Source organism: Meleagris gallopavo, chromosome 1 (genome assembly GCF_000146605.3).
Source record: "Meleagris gallopavo isolate NT-WF06-2002-E0010 breed Aviagen turkey brand Nicholas breeding stock chromosome 1, Turkey_5.1, whole genome shotgun sequence".
NCBI classification, from domain to species: Eukaryota; Metazoa; Chordata; class Aves; order Galliformes; family Phasianidae; genus Meleagris; species Meleagris gallopavo.
In genome coordinates, this window is record NC_015011.2 from 77,619,121 (window position 1) to 77,636,949 (window position 17,829).

General features: G+C 37.8%; 1 protein-coding gene across 2 annotated transcripts in view; it reads right to left on the reverse strand.

The window, feature by feature from the left end:
* Positions 1-17,829, reverse strand: part of STXBP5L (syntaxin binding protein 5 like) — a 181,135-nt gene that overhangs the window by 69,500 nt on the left and 93,806 nt on the right. For both annotated transcript variants that reach the window (XM_031555909.1, XM_031555905.1), the window contains exons 6-7: positions 12,976-13,039; positions 6,593-6,676 (exon numbers count right to left, since the gene is read on the reverse strand). In XM_031555909.1, coding sequence (XP_031411769.1) covers positions 6,593-6,676; positions 12,976-13,039 — 148 coding nt within the window. The remainder of the gene's footprint in view (positions 1-6,592; positions 6,677-12,975; positions 13,040-17,829) is intronic.

Sequence of the window (17,829 nt, forward strand, 5' to 3'; positions counted from 1 at the left end):
AAAAAAAAAACTATCTATTTTTATGTAACTATAAAGGACTTGTTTGCGAATGCACTCTAATAAATTCTTTTTTTATGGAACCCTAGAAATGCTGAAGTCCTGCATATACTTATGGTTGCACGTGGCTTGTTTTACCTGATTTATTCAAATCACTTTAAAATCAACACTCTGCATTTATAAATCAGCTTTGGAGTTGTTCTTACCAATTTCCCTCAAGCTGATAAGGCATGAACTTTGCACTGCTGGTCACTCTTCAAAACTCCCTGCTGGCTTTCCCTTTTTAATAAGTATTTAGATTGCTATGGATGGTAATGGCTCAGGATTTGAACAAAATTTCAGAGAAAACAAACGAAAAGATTGTGTCCTCTTCCCAGAACTTTACTCAGCTCCTGAGACTGGACGTAGCCACAGCACAGACACAAATCAGCATTTGCATTGATATACCCTGGATAGTCTAGGAGGATTGCAACATCCCTTGTATATGAAGACTTTGCTAGCTCTGATGAGCCAGTCATGCCAATCCAGAATCAGCTAACTGGGCAGAACAACTTGAACTCCAGATAGTCCTCTTCAAGTGACATAATGGGTGTCACTCAAATTTTTATCTACCAAAGTGAGGTTGTCACACAATTCCTCCTATGTACCCCCAAAATACCAAACTGCAACTGAAATAACACAAGATAATGTAAAAAGATGGCTCACATACAATCAATCACATGGCAGTAACAACAATAATAAGAACTTAGATCTGTGGGGAGCACTTCATTTCTAGCTCTGCACAAATTAATCCTGCCTTAACTCATTCATGATTGCTAACACAACAAATTCAGCATTTCACTATGCTGGAGCAGGGGCTAGTAACTAGCAGGGGAAAACTGTACCATGTTGCTGGTTAAACTGTCTCGGTTGTTAGGTGCCACCTGCCAACATACGTCTCCTGTTAAGTGGAGCTGAGGAGAAATGCTCCTGCAGTTACAGAGAGTTGCTGTAACACAGCTCAAACTCATCTGATAGATTGTTCCACAGAGGTAAAGAAATACTTAGGATTTGTTCTGGAAGTCTCAAATGGGAGTCATGACTAACTGAATGGTAGGGCATTAAACAAGTCCCTAATGTTCTCTCTGCTAGAATATGTCTAGCGTTCTGATCTACTTTAGCAACCTCAAGAAAACTGAGCAGTTATTTCATTAGAACAAGAGTTCATCACAGTAGATGACTCATATGAATGTTCACACAGTGTATATACATAAAATATATCACTCCAGATTGGGTATGTCTCTCCTGTAGTATCAATAGTGGCTGCATATATATTCCATCTTCTCTTTTACTCAGCATGTACTAAAACTAGGCATACTCAACACCATTGCAGTTCTCTCCCTCAGTATAGAATTCCTCCACTGAGAAGAAATGACGGATACTCCAGGACCACTTTTAACCATAGTCTGAACAAGCACCATACTCATCCTATCACTTAAATCTTAAGAATCCTTTGTATTAGCAGTACTGCAGGACCATTACATCAGATTTGATGTTTCCATAATGGCACAGTGTTTGAGAAAGGTGGGGAGGGAGATGTCATTTGGGAAATGTCTCTGAGAACTCTGCAGCTTTGTTCTGGAGATGTGTCATAATGAGAAATAATATCTATGCTATAGAAGGCTTGAATATGCTTTGACGCAGCCAGTCAAACTTTTGAAGTCTGCATAAGAAGATGGTTGTTTTTTCTGGGAGTTGCCAACTATCAGTAATAACTTGTAGGTACTTTGAAGCATCTGCCTTGCTTGTGTACTCTCTTTTATATTGATCTATGGGAAAAAAAAAACAACTTTTGACAGAATAAAGAGAACAGTTTGCAAGCGTCTGAATATCTCATACTCAATACATGTGATCACTACTGGGAAGATGACAATCATAATTACATCAAGAAACAAACTTGCATTTGACAACTCAAAGAGCGGGCACAAGAGTCTAAGCAGCAACTCCACTCTGGCACCAGGTGTCTCACAAGTGAAAACATCTTCGTCTCTTGAGATTTGACATAGTAGAGAAGGGCACACTGCATAAGGAGCTGATGAGCTGAGACAACTTCTAGCTTATCTCAGCTGTGCTAAAAGAGAGATAAGACTAATTTTATCTCTAGTGAGTAGAACATAAGTAGCAGAGAGAAGCTTTAAAGGGAAGATGCAAGGCTTACAAAACACCTAGTAGAGAAGTTCACAATAATGCAATACAGCCTTTCCTATCCTTGGTGAGAACCTTCCTCATCTGAAATAAGCAGATGTTTTATGTATGAAAGGTTTCTAGTTTTCTTGATATGAAGTATGGCATGACTAAGATACAGTAGAAAATACAATTATGAATGCTTCAATTACAGGTTTGTGAACTAGGGACAGGGTCCTCATGTCCCCAGTTACAGGCTGTTGTGTTGTCTAAGTCAGCCATGTCCATGACATCAATCTGGATGGAAGAAAAATGAAAGGACATATTTCTGCAAGTACTAGACAGATCTTGATAATATTATAGTAAGCAACTCATCTCCCAGTTATAAGATTATCCATGCTCTGAGGAGATACCTGCAACATGTCACATATCCAAATATGCAAGTCTCATATGATATGAAGCATCATACTTGTGTTAAGAATACACAGCAAGTGATTCTACAGATCTGAATAACGAAGAGCCTGCTTCTCAGCAGGTCTATGGAGACAGAAATCCAACATGATTGAGGATCCCGTGAAAGGATGAGTATCAGGATGGAGTCTTGAGGGTGTGTACTTCTATTTTGGGTGACATGACCAAGCTGGATATCTATCTGAGAAAGAACTGGCCTTGGTGATGAAAACTCAGGTGCATCGAAGACAATGAAAAAATCTATTTCACACGCTAAGTACAAAGGGCCTCTTAATGGAGAAGTCTGGTTCCAGGAGAATTTCTGGTATTAAACTAAAGTAGTTGCTCCATTGATGAATCAAATAAAGAAAGTGCTATCTGACTATCCTCAGCAACACTGGAAGAACATATGATGACTTAGATCGGACTTCCTGTTCATTCATCATCAAATATGGTGACTATATTAGCTTCAAAACTTGCTAAAGAAAGTAGGGGCCCTGCTCCAAAAGTAATCTCATTTTATTGTGTTGGCCCACAATGTCAGAGGCATACTTTGCTGGTATGGCAGTGGAGGTTGAACCTTCCTGCCAATACTCCATTCAGTTTTGTTGCCATGCAACAGATGGCAACAAATGACAAAATGGTGTCTGACAGGAAATGCATATGGAGCAAAGGTGTGTAGCTGAATTCCTCCATGCACAAAAAAAAAAAATAAAATGGCAGAAGAACTTGCTGAGACCAAACAGTGGATGCGAGCACCATGAAGTTGTGTGTGTTTCAGGGGTGGCAATATGAAAGACAAGCCATGTTCTGGACAGTCATGTACAGCTGTCACATCACAAAATGAAGTACATCTCAATCAGCTCAGCCACATAAATTGGCAGGTTATGACCAAGGGACTGTGTGCAAAGCAGAATATCAGCTTCAGTGCATTGGAAACAATGGTGGCAACACTAGAATACTGCAAAGTGTGTGGCAGGTGGGTCCAATGAATTCTCACACAGGAACAGAAAGAACGCTATACTCAAGTTTGTCAGGACCTACTGAACCAACATGAGATTGCAGGTGACAGTTTCCTGCACTGCATCATTACTGGTTGTCATGGCTTGGCCTAGTTCCATGACAGTATGTGAAGGGACACATGGACCCATGCGCTGGGAAAGGGGGGAAGGGAAAAAAGGTAGGAAGATGGGCTTAGACGAGAGAAACAGTGGCAAAGAGCTAAGGGAAAAAACTTGATTTACTAAATATAATAGCGGAATGTGAGATAATATAATACAGTATGATTGGAATTGAAGCCAATAAAGCAAACAAAATGAGAGAGAGAGAGTTTCCAAAAGTGAAGTCCTTACTCTAATGCTGTAGAGATGGTGGGAACAGTCTTGTGATTCTCAGTCAGGTTTATCAGTCCCTCTGAGCAGAAAATAGAAATGGAACAGTGAAATCTTCTGGGAGTTGCAGTTAATTCTTCTCTTCTGAGACCAGGAAACAGGGAATATCAACAATCCATGGAACTGCAGCATTAACTCTCTAACTTCCAGAACCATACATGATGTTATGTTATGGAATACCTATAACAAGCCACAAAACCATGACACTGGTGACAAGGCATAGTGTCACCACTATGAGGTTGAGTCAAAATGGCACTCCATGGAGTGATGACATGAGAATTCCTCACTGAAGATAAAGTTCAAGATGCAGCCCTCAATAAGTAAAGTGATATGCACTGTCTTTTGGGATAGGAAAGGGGTGATCCTCCTGAATTTCCTGGAACATGTCCAAACCATCAGCTCTGACCTCCTACATTGTGACAATGATTAAGCTGAAGGCTCAAACTTCCAGAGTCAGGCCAGAGAAGAAGAACCCTTTTCTCTTGCAACACAATAATACCAGGTCCCATACCAATCTGAAGACTGTGGAGCACATTGCCAATTTTAGCTGGACTGTCCTACCCCATCTACTGTATACCCTAGTTTTGGCATCTTCTGACTTCCATCTGTTTGGGCTGATGAAAGATGGACTGCACTGGTAATGCTTTCCTAGAAATGATGCTATTGTGGCAGCTGTGAAACAGTGGGACACCTCCACTGGTGCAGATTATTATGAGCATATAGGCTGTTGTTCCTGGTTGGTGAAAATGCATAGCTGCTGGTAGTGACTACACTGCAAAAGAGTGTTTTGCAGCTGAGAATTTGCTCTATCAAATAGTGTTATTGTGCTCTTTGTATCTGTTGTAGTTTCCATGGAAATAAACAGGAGACAATAAACTCCTGACACTCTACTAGAACCAAAAACATTGCACAATACCAGACACTCTGAAGAAAACAATTCCATCCCAGCTGTAAGTAAGACACCTTTTGGAGTGACCTATGTATAACAGCAATAGAAGAAATGAGTCTAGATTAACCTCATTCATACTCTGTTCAAAGAAGCACTTTGATATTTAGTGAAGATATAGAACAACCATACTAGTTAATCAGAAATCTCATAGATACCTTGAAACTGCTGTCTGCTGGCCAAAATAAGAATCCCCGAAGATTGGTGAGAAGTCAGGGAACACAGGGCCCTTGCATCACTCCACACAGAATGATGAATGGTATTAGTATTTCTCAACTCTAATCCTTAGATGACAAATATCTATGATAAATCTTAGGTTTGCAATCCTATGTTTTGATGCCAAATACTAGCTGGCACACGCTGAACTAATAATTTGTGACTCATAAAACCTGTATAACTCAGTATTGTAACAGAAACCTTTTCTAGAGATTTCCTACAGGAATCATAGCAGATCTGGAATATTTTCAATCTGGAGCAAGTCTGGAACAAAGCACAAGTAACAAGTTCACACATCCCTTTAAAGATGGTAAAAGAATCGTTCAAATATATCGACAATATAGACAATGGAAAGACATCAAAAGTTGCACAGAGTGGAACAGTGACACAGCAAGTAACTATCGAGGAGAGAAGCACATGACTTATAAAATGAGAAAAAAATAATTCCTGAGAACAGTTCTGAAAAATGTGGAACAATTAAACTGTAAGAAATTTTCAGCACTCAATAACTCTGACTTAGCAAGCTATTAAAAAGAAAGGAAGCAGGATTATAAAGGACCTGTTCTATGTTCTCTCTTCCTGAGCACAAGAGAGGACAGTGTACAAACATGCACCCTACCTTATGAGTAGGCCTGTGAAAAGAAAAAGTTTATCCAGTCTCAAGGAATAGAACGCTGTATTTTCCCAAGTGTATACACAGGTAGACTGTCAGTTATAATGAGATGTATCTTGAGGCTTAAATGCTGGCCTGTTTAAACTCATAATTACCCTGTCAGTGGAACATGTGCTGTGTGCAAGATCAGAATTTTAACGCTGAAGTTCAGTTTTAATGCAGTTTTCATGAATGTGTACACACCTTCCATCTAATAAGGCAGTAAGAGAAACAATCAAAATAGGCATATATCCATTCTTAAAATATTTATTGTTACAACAACTGTAACCGTATCCATGTTTGATATAATCTGCTTTCAAACAGCAAGAGTCGATATTCTGATTAAAGTGAGAATACAATTTCTGAAAAGATTTTGTGTAGATTTTGACTACTGGATAATACAGACAGCCCTACAAAGTAATTTGATTTTCATCCTAGTTGATGTTCTAGTAATATTCAGTACAAATAATAACATTTCTTATGTAGCTATATTGCAGGTCAGCTCATTACTACACTCTGTTCAATTAGGGAATGAAGAAGCAGACGAATCTGTTAGAATTAAGGGGAAGTGACTCTTTGTTGTATTACACTCAAAAAAGGCTAATGTAGTACAGTTAGAGAACTCAAGTTTTAATTTGTATTGCCAGTAAGTTGCCCAAAAGCAGAGCACAAACAGTATTTCGAGAACACACAGTGTTTTAAGACAAAATTCCATCTGTTTGGTAAGAAATATAACTGCTGAATAATAGTATTTATGAATTAATGGAAGTTGCTTACCTCATCATAATAAGCTCTCAAATCAGCTCTTTTAGATCGCAAGTCCCAGAATACTACAGTCCCATTTTCATAGCCTATCAATAGCTGGAGGAGGGAAACAGACCCGATTACAGTTTCATATTCAAATACACATATAGTTATTAAAGAATATTTCAAAAAATAAACAATATAAAAAAATGCCAAACTGATGCACAAGACTGTAGATTATAATGTACATAATATCCTGCATTCAAATTATCTTTTACTATAATTTACTTCTAATGACAGACAATTCCAGTCCTGATACAGAAATAAAAACGTGATCATTTTTTATGCAAGATTATGTATGCGGCTGTCTTCACAATTTTTTGTCTGTTGAGAAAATACTAATACAGCATGTTCCTCTCATTGGCTCTCTTCCTTCCCTAGTTGGAGGGACAACTATTTGACACCTAAGAGTTTTCTTAAATTACATCAAACCAAAGAGTAGCCAGATTAAACTCTCTCTCAGCTACATATATTCCTTTAATTTCTGCTTTCTATTTCTTTTAAACATTTTGAAGAAATCCTGTTGCAGGAAAAAAAAAAAAAAGCTTACTTTTCTAGAAATTGAAAGCAAGTTAACCAGTATGCAATTTTTTACTTCTAGAATTAGAACATCATACAATCATGCATATCTGAGAAATACCAATAAGATTAAGCAAAATATGATAGAGAAGAAAAGCAACGCTTAGGAAAAAAGTAAGAATGAACACAATGCTTTCTCCTTGTTTCTACTAAAAATAACTAAATTTTACATCAGCTGCTGTACTGAGTACTTTTCATTTGAATTTAGTTTGTTCTAAATCTTACGGAATGTGTGAAGCCTGGCATGCTTAGAAGTCCTGCAAACTGTTTCCCATGGAGCTTGTCTTCCTAAGAGTCAGTTCTGAAGAATGAGAATGAGCATACTGGAAGACTCACACATTTTGATTATGGATTATTCATGTACGTGGGGCAGTGATACCTGCAATTGTTCTTTGTCCAAAAATACATGGATCACAGAAGGCAAACAAGAATTCACATTTTCTATATCAAGAATTTGAGGGAAAGAATGACAAGATGAAAAGACTATCTCTTAGTCTGTGAAACTTTACCAAAATCTTTGCTGTTACTGACTACAGCTTGTGTAAGTCATAAAAGTTAAACTGCTGGACAGCAAAACAAAACTCTTTTTTTTCCAAGTTAAGAATCTTTAATACATCAATACTGCAGTATACAGAGTCTGGGAATACTCTAAGTTCTACTGGATATAATTCTCTGTATTGTCAGAATATTTTTCACATGGAGACGTATTACGTGTTCTCGGAATGACTTACAGTTAAAAACATATAATACCTGAATAGGAAAATACCTGATTATTTAGGAATTTTGTTCCCTAACAAAACACAACTTGTCTTGGAGAAATCTCAGAATATTTATTATTTTTGCCCTGGACAGGTTCCATCTGGGATTCTGTAGCAGAGTAAATGAGAAAAGACATCACTGTTCAGAAATCATATAGCAAACTGGGTACTACTGGTGTCAGGTTGCCATACGGTAATCTGACATAGAGGACTGCCAACAGGAAAATGAATAAAGGGCCTTACTGCAACATCTTTCACTGCCAGTGTAGTGATTCTAAACAGAGAATATACAGTTGTATATTCAGGACTTAGTGATTCGCGTAAGAGCCTAACTATGCACAGGCCTGTACTGTGATATGCTCTTCTGCACATATTCCTTGACTTCAAGATTAACTTAGTTGGGTAACAGTAAAGGAGAAGCCTGTAGGCAGCTGCCTCTTGGTAAGAGTAATCACAGTTCCCCTGTGCCTTGTCTTAATCTAAATGTAAAGCAGTATCTCATATAAACCACCTTTTGCTTGACAGTAAAGAATAAACTTTTTGTGTAAGCAAATCTTTTAAGAGCTCTAAAGAGATGAAAATGCTGATGAACCTCTTCACAGATGATGTCAGCAGACTGTACTGTGTCCTTACTGGAAGTCCATTCAATGCTGTACTATTTGGGGTTTCCAGCATTTTAGGTACATAAGAATATCTGTCCTCTTTTTCCTTTTTGTATTTTTTGTATTCTTTGTATATACCATATAGATCCTGAGTGCTTTTCTTACTATCTTCACTACTGCATTACAGCTGGGTACCAAACCAGTTGAGTTTGGTTTGGATCTACCAGTATTCTTTCTCAGATTTATACAATTATAAACAGGAAAGGAATAGAAAAGCATTTAGTATGTGACCTTGTTTCAAAATAAGCATTCCTCCCTGGTGAAGCAGGCTTGCTTTTTGATTTTTATCACTCTCTTTTGCAAAGACATTGTGCTCCAGGTAATTATTAAAAGGTAAAATATTACCTATCAGATGCAGCTTTCCATGTGATCTATCACTAAAATGTCGATGCACAACAGCACTATAGAACAAGATAGAAAGCATTGAGCTTCATGGGAAGTTGAAAGATGCACAGAACTGCTGCATAGCTGCAATCTCTATCTATCCTCTATTCTCAGAGAGTAGCTCTGCTGCTTGACTAATAATAGTGTGCTGTGACAATAAAGTCAGAATTCCAACAGGGTGAATATGATTAGTTTCATTCTCAGTGTGTTTACGATACTCTAAACTGTAATCTGTCTGAAGTACAGAAAACCCAGGCCTTCTTACTCCTCTTGCTTATTGTATGCACTTCAGAGATCTGTAAGTCTATGCTAGTCAACGCTGTAAAAAAAATCCATAATCTGTAAATACAGCTGTAGGAGAAAACATAAACAGAAAACCATAAACATATTGATACATATAAAAGGAGTCTAGGAAGAAACCAAAAAGTTATCTTTTCATCTTGTGTTCCTGACCCCTTGTTTAATTTCTTATACTTAACAATTAAGAATCATACAGTAGGTTGCACTTTCAATTTCAATGATGGAGGAGTCCTGGCACAATCTTCCATGTCTAGCAGAGTTGCTCCACATTCTGACCACACAAATCCTTATCCCTGAAATGGTTTTGATGTCAGTATTTAAGGGAGATTTTTCCTTTGCAATCAACAACTTCCATTCTGGTACCTGCCAGGCAGCCCCCTCTTTGTCTTGGTAGCACAAAATTTCTATGGGGAGAAAAAAAAAAAGCCTGCCAAGCGCACTCTATATTTAGGTGTTATTAGATCTCAGAACACAGACTCAGAGATAGGAAGTTCAGTCCACAAACTGATGGTTGATAGCATTAAACCTTTTCCTATTAAGCTTTCTCCAGTTGCTGGGAAACTGCAGATCATTGCAGTTAATGTCTTCTTCTGTGTCAGTAAGAAAAATACTGTTTGCTACAGATCTGCCATTTACAAATATCTGTGTACTTCAGTCTGTTCCTAATGTACACTAACTCACTGATATGGCAGGTAATTACATTTCATGAACTTAATCACTAGGTCCCCAAATTGTTCTTAAGTGGCAGGCTAAAAGCCCAGATTCTCTTTGTTGTCTGTCTTCCAACCACCACTTGCTAGATTCATAACAGAGACCGTCTCCAAAACCTGCCTTGATAGTTCGTTTGGAAGGTCAAAGTCTTCTGGAATTAATTACATTCAATCTTTAGGCACAGAAATACTGGTCATCAGTCACTGATATCAACTATTGAACTACTGAACCTAACGATTCTTTTTCTTTTTCTTTTTTTTGGATAAATGAATATACAGCTCATGCAAAGTTTCCCCTGGCTTCCAAAAAGAGATCCTAGCTTCAGTAAGATTTGTCTGTGTTTCAGGTCTCTTAATATTCATTACATCAGCCCCATAGGGGAGTGCTTCCTGTCTACTTTAGGGAAACGTGCAGAACACTAATCAACTTTATGATATCACAGAGAAGTATACACTACTGGATCCTGGCAGAGTGCAATATCCTTATAGAGTATAAGAATATCTGTATTACCAGCAATGATTATAACTGAATTTTTACCCAAAATATTCTTCTAGCTTTTGTATTGAAAGAGACTATGAACCGTTTTCCTCTTTGTAACAATTATTATTTTCAAACTCAGGATCACATTCCTATTCCACAATTTTCTTGTCTGAGTTAAGTATGCATCATGTAGAAAATGTTGCCCCTTCTCTGAATCTCTTTGAGCCTGATTACATCGCTTTTGAGATAGAAGAGCAAGAGTTTTTTATTCAGAACTCAGCAGGCAAGTCAACCATGCATTTATGCAATAGGCCTGTTTTCTCTATTCTGCTCTAAACAGTGCCTGTTGTTTTGTCTTTTAATCACTACTGAGCACTGAGCTGATATTTTCATTGAGAAATCAGTCTCCATCCTATTTTCTTGATACTAAGCAGTAATGATCATCTGAGACCCACTGTCTTATACACGAACTTAGAAATACTCTTATCCTCCATACATATTACTTCACATTGTTTATACCAAAAACTTATAAAAGACATTATTTAAGCTGCCATTTTACTGCTGAGTTTCTCATTCTCTTAAAGTCCAGCAAACCTAATGACACCACAGTTTACCCTCTTCTAGGTTGTTTATAACTATGCTGAACAGAAAAATACCCAAACATTGGATTTGGATTTTTCCTTCCATTTTTTCCTCTCTGAAGAAAGGTTCTTGTTTTTTCTTTCATTCTTTTAACTCAAATTTGATGTAACAGTTGAAATTTTTTTTTTTTCCCCCTTCTTTACTATAGTACCTTTTCACTGGAACTATGTCTTTTGATTCAGCGTTCAACCTCCTCCTTTGTTTCTGTGAACCTTTTACTGATATCTTCCATTAAATATCAAACTGCTGATTCCACATTCTTCAGATCTGCAAGTATTTTGGTAGGACCAATTGGTTCTTTACACCATTCTCAATTTATCAATGATATAAAAAGCAGCACAGGGATGGTTTCAGTACATCTTTCATTCTCTCCCAGTACATTTCCAATGTTTGTTTTCAATAGGGATCCACCTGATTTTGCTTTTACCAGAGCCTTGCTCATATGCCAATACTTCATCAGAGCCTGGACGTCTCAAATGCATTCTCCGACCAATAAGCAACTGTATTTCCAAGTAAACTCTTCTCCAAATTCCTTTACTGAGATCTTTTCATCTTCCTTTCAGCTGAAGTCAAAATATTTTAGGTTTTTGTTGTAACATGGTGCATAACTTCCTTCAAGAGATATACACTCAGAGAGAATTTTTTTCTTTTGGCATTTTTCTCACTATACACTGTGCTTTAGGTGGGTCAGTAACAGCTTCTTTGGAATGCAACTCAACTTGTACTCAGTCAATAAAACTTGATTTTTATCAGGTATTTCAGCATCAATAGTTAAGTAGCATTTCTTGATGACTTCTGGTTTGAAGCTAGGACACTATGCTCCATAGAATTTAATTACTTTCATTGGCTCTATTCTAAATCACTTCAACTACTGTGATTCTTTCAGAAAAGCTTAGAGATCCAGGCTGTTGGAGGACTAGCCAGCAAGTGCACTGTCTGCATATAGTTTACCCTGCAATATGGATAACTCCAAGGATTGACAATACAAATGAAATTCAGATGTAGTCTCCAGTGTCATCTGGGTAGCTATATTAATTTCAGCATAATGTACCCTGTATCAGAAACACAAACTCTGAATGCTTCTAGTTTCCAATAATCATCAGCAGTTACATGAGACATAGCGTCAAATAGATACACCATTTGTAAATTGGAGTCCTTTATAAATGCTCACTGAAATGTAATTCTCAAAAGTGATCAAAAAAGACAAAATAACTAAGTGCCGTTCCACATGGGCAAAATACTAAAAAATTTAGTAGCAGCATCTAAATAAAACATTTCTGGCAACCAAATTTCATTTTCAAAAAGCTACCATAGAAACAAAGCCAACTCAGATTTTGCCTTCTCATGATATGAATCACACTTCGATTACATGTTTTGCTTTCACTTATTGACAGCTCTTTGTTACTCTCAACTCCGCTAAAGAACAACAGCAAGTTCCAAATGTAGGTTGCTGTCATTATTATTCTTGTGTAAAAAAAGATTTATAATCTTATGAAAGCTTACTATAATGTCCTCATCATAGCACGCGTTCTGCAAATACTGAAGTCCTGACAGTCTCTAGACAATTCTTAATTACGCAAAAATCACATTTATTTAATCAGGAACAATTTTGACAGTTTTGACTGGCTGTAGGTTTCAAGAGATGTTGTCCATGTATTATAATTTTTTACTCATAAAGTTATCCAAAGAGATTTTTTTTCATAAAAACTGTAAAATAGTAAAAGTGGTCCTAGACATACATATAATGAATGAAAGCAGATTATAATATCAGAGAAAGAGTTATTAAGGTCAATGCAAGCTATAAAATGTTGCAGTATGTTGTATTATTAATTGTACTCACTTTCCCTTCATCTCTTGGGCTATCACTTAAATGTACAACTGGCCCAGGATGAGTCTTAGTAGATCTGCAAGACAAAAATCAATTCAAATCTGTGAAACTTTTCTTTGTACAAAGAGCTAGATGCTTACCTTAATTGCTAGGTGTGTTAACATGCATCTCCAACAACTTAAAAGTCATTATAAAAAGTCCAAAGGGGAAGATAGTTATCTGAAAATAATCTATACACTTTCATGTTCAGCTCTACTTCTTTCTTGCTCTGTTACACGTAATGCCCCTCATTGATGAATACTTCAATACTAATATCAAGCCTCACTAAGTTCTGATGTCATTAATGACAGAGATTTGGTCATCTCAGACACACTGCTCCATCAGCTAGTTTCTTAGAATTAGAGGGACTCTGGAAATTAAGCGTCTTGCCTTTGTTCAATAAAGCCTTATGTCTTCAGACCAACTACTACAGTTACATCCACAATGCATACTCAATATAGCTTCTCAGCCATAAAACTCATCCTTTGAGTCTTTACAAGTTTCTGTAAAGATTACTTTCTCTTCTTGCTGTTCCTTCTATTTTTGTAACAGGTACTTTTTAAGCAGGTTAGTACAGGGACTGCTGCTCAAGTCATTGCCATCCAGCAACTGACAGCAAATGCAAGTAGGAAACCGAAGGAATGGATGAAGATTTTTGGACTGCCATCTTTTCTGACTATACCTTTACACCCTGGCAGTCATACAGAGAAAGAAGACCAGCACTAAGTTCACAAAGCTTCAGGCTATTTGACATGCAGAAATGGACTTTTCCTTCACTTATGTTCTGGATCAGAGCACACATTCCCTGCAGTTCAGCTCAGGATCTAGACTTGCTCTCCCTACTTACATGATTGGTCTGAAATTTATCAAAGGCCACCAGAAAAAGACATAAGTCAGAGATTGGCAAAGCCCATAAAGTTTATCTGGAAGCCACATATAAAATGACTTAACCACTAAATTGAAAAAAATTCTGCAAGAAAATTAAAGAAAAATCAAAACAAGCTTTTCCAGCCAAACTACTCAAAGGGATTCCGTAAGAGTATTCAGATACTGAACTGTAGCAAAACTAGACATCAACCATTTTATTCTACCAGGAACAATTCCCAATCAAAATTGAGAGTAGTATACAAAAATTTCCAGGCATCTTGAACATTAAAACATTGCAGAGTAATCTGTATCCTCCTTCTCAAAGCCATCATCTAAACACCAGACAGACTTCCAAGAAAGACTATACCTTATTTTCCTACAAGTATTTTAACATTACTGCTAGTTGAATAAGCGAATCTAGTGGCAATCTGGCAGCATGTTCACATTGTGAACCTTCTTCATGAGGTGATCCCATGCCATCATCTCCAGCTTTTGCAGATCATGTTTCCTCAGTTACCTGTAGCACATTACTTTTCTACATGAGGTCTAGGTTAGTAAGGCTTCCACAAAAAACAATTTGCAACATATCCCAGCACAGAAGAGAGATCAGCAGAAAGCAGGGGAAAGCCTATTTACAGTATATACGTTCTGTACAGAGTGCCTTTAATAGTGACAGCAGCAGGTACACACTTGGCTTAAATCATAGGATGCAACCATTTTATTATTATTATTTTTTTTTGCAGATATGCAGGTAACAGGAGATCTGGTATTCTTATCCCATCAGCTCCCCAAAAGGAACAGCCTCAAGCTGAACTTGTGCATCTGAGTAAGCTATACCAGAAAGAGTGAGAGGCAGCACAAGGAATTTTCCATTTTAGACAGACAAAAACCACTCCAACACACTGTGAATCCACTTTTCTCTCTCTTTTTGCATTTCTATGGGTACTGTTCCTCACTGTTAAAAATGGTCCAGTTAGTCAGACAACAAACCCTGTTGATAAGTGCTTCAGAAGAGGGAGTAGAGCCAAGTAAACATCAGTCATGGCAACATCAGCTGGCAACAGATAAAATGATGCAGGCAAGCATGGCATGCTGGTTTTGGCCAGTTATTCCAACCCACTGAACTGAACATTATGCAGACTGGGTAGCTTGGCAACACAAGTGTTGGTATTTGACCAGGAATGTTAACAAAACTGAGGAAAATGGAGGGAGCAAGGGAAACTGTGTACTGTCCTTCTAAGACACAGAGTGATCCCATCTAAGCTGCTCTTGGTATCTGCTAGTTGTCAAGAACAACTTAGATACATTTGCACAAGCACTGTTTTCTTTTTAAGATATATACGCCACTGCTCACTAAAGAACAAATTCATTTAGTTTTGAGTAAAAGCAAAGTGTTACATGAGAGCTGTAGCCGCTCTACATTACATCTAATGATGGGCTAGTTATACTTCTATTGTCACACAAGATAGTACCTCCTTTGAAAATGATACAAAACTGTTTTTCACTACCAATCTTATTTTTATCTTATTCTTCCAAGGAAGTACTCTTTGATTTCCATACTGAGACTTCAGCTAAAAGGAGTAATGTCACTCAAACAACACATTTTCCTACCTCATTTCTCTGTCTTGAATCTATTGTACCACAGTAGTTGGAGGATCCTGGAATGTTTGCAACTGAAAAAGTATAATAAAATTTCGTCCTGCTTTTAATGAGATTCGATGCTTTTTGTTGTTTTAGGAGGAAAATGAGTTTTATTACTAGACTCCTAGATATTTGGTGAATTTTGCCGAGTAAGTGCTTCACATACAATCTCTGTAAAGTTATTGCCAATCACAGCAGCCTGTACACCCAAATTAGGAAATTTTATTTTTCTGCATTCTTGTTCCTCTATATTGAATATAAGATTACCTTAATATTTATATTACCTTACTCTTCAGTACTGTAATAAAGTAGTTGTTTTGTATTATAACTAACTAGGTCAAGTTTCTTCCAATTTTATTATTTCAGTCTGGAAGGTATGTTACTCATCAAAAAGGTCAGTGAAGCATTCTTCTGCTTTCACACTGTATGGGGCTGCTGAATCACAGCCTGATTGATCACCTGAGGTGAGCAATGAGTCAGCCATGGGAGCACAGGTGAAGGCAATTCACCTGTGCTGCAGGAAGGGGTGGAGCCTGGCTCCACCTCTCCTAGACCCATTTAAGAGCCGACTGCCAGTGGGGAAGGATCTCTCTCTGAAGATCTGTTCCATCAGGAGTTTATCTCACGAGCCCAGGGCAGGGTGAGTGATTTTTCTCTTATTTCTCCAATATAAAATCTATTAGCCAAGCTCCTGGATATATATATCTATACCATCTGTATATCCATTGATTAAACACGCACCTACACCAGCAATTTTAGATTCAGTTCTTGTTAGCTCATTTGTGTCAAATACTTGGTGTAGGATGTAAGGTACTGGTAGTGTGGAGGCTGCAGGGGTGGCCTTTGTGAGAAAAGCCAGGAGTTGGCTTGTGCTGGACACAAGACTGCTCCAGAAAAACCAATGCAGGACACAGCTTAGCCCAGCAAAGTTTGAGGTGCCTTGGGAAAATGTATTTAAGAAGGGTGAAATGCTGCACAGGCAGTAAGGAGTAAGGACAACAATTTTAAGAAACTGCCCTGCAGACACTAACATCAATGAAGGAATGCAGGAGGTGCACCAGGGGCTGGAGCATAAGTTCCCCTGTAGGCCATGAAAAAGACTATGGTGAATTAGGTTGTCCATTTGCAGCTGAAGGAGGACTATGTTTCCAGACAGTAGCCTCTGGAGGACCCCACAATGAATGATTCATTTTATGAATGAGCTACAACCTATGGGGAGCCCACTCTGGCTCCTGAAAGACTAGTTCATGGGAGGATCCCATGATGATGCAGGAAAAAAAGTATGAGGAAAGAGAGACAGAGAGGAACTGTTATGGATTGATTGCAACTCCCCATTCCACATCCCATTGTGCTGCTTTAAAATTTGTCTTAATTTTCACCATTCACTTCTATTCTAAATGGCAATAAACCAAATTTTGTTTTCCCCAGATTGAGTATGTTTTGCCCATTGACAATAACTGGTAGTTAGACTCCCAGTCTTTATCTCCACCCATGAACTTTTCCATCTTATTTGCTTCCCCTATCCTGCTGAGAAAGGGAAATGAGGCAGTGGTTGTGTCTGGGTCTTGCAGTCAGCAAGGGTCCATCCACCACAAATACCTTAATTGCTCAACAGCTGTCAGTTCTGACTTTATACAGGTAGAAGGAAACAGTGTTTACTAAGTTTGGCAGTTATAGTACTAACTCTGTCAGAAAATGAGTAAGAATTTTTTTTGAACAACTGGGTAGCCTAAAACTCATTTCAGATTTGCTATCACAGAATGTTACACATGGAATTTCTCGAGTGATGACAGCTGATGTTACTGAAGCATTCTAAGATTGCAGAGCCTGCTCTCTGGCAGTATTTCTGCACTACCCTTCCAGTGCTCCAAGAAATACTGTTTTTTATCCATATAACACAAAGCATTTTGTGCATCAAAACTGATTCCTCTTTGGTCTAAACAACAAAGAATATTCATAAGGTGCAGCACAAGCTTTTAGTTTGGCTTGGCAAGAGACATTCAGTCCATATTGGAGGACATGTCTCAAGGATAATATGCTAATACAAAATTCCATTTCAGATGGAACAGGAGAGAAAAATGAATGACTCTTAATTTTCTCCATTCTGCATGGTCTTTCCCTTATACCTCTGAACCTACCATTGTGCTGATATAAGAGAGGGACATGATAAATCTCCACCTTCCTGCTTCTCTTGAAGTGATATTTGCTCTCCCCTAGTGCAGGACTGTGGCTAAAAACTCAAAGCTAGCTGTCCATGCCGCACATTAAGATGAAGAAGAAATATGCCAAAGGTAAATTGACGCCTTACTTGACATGCAT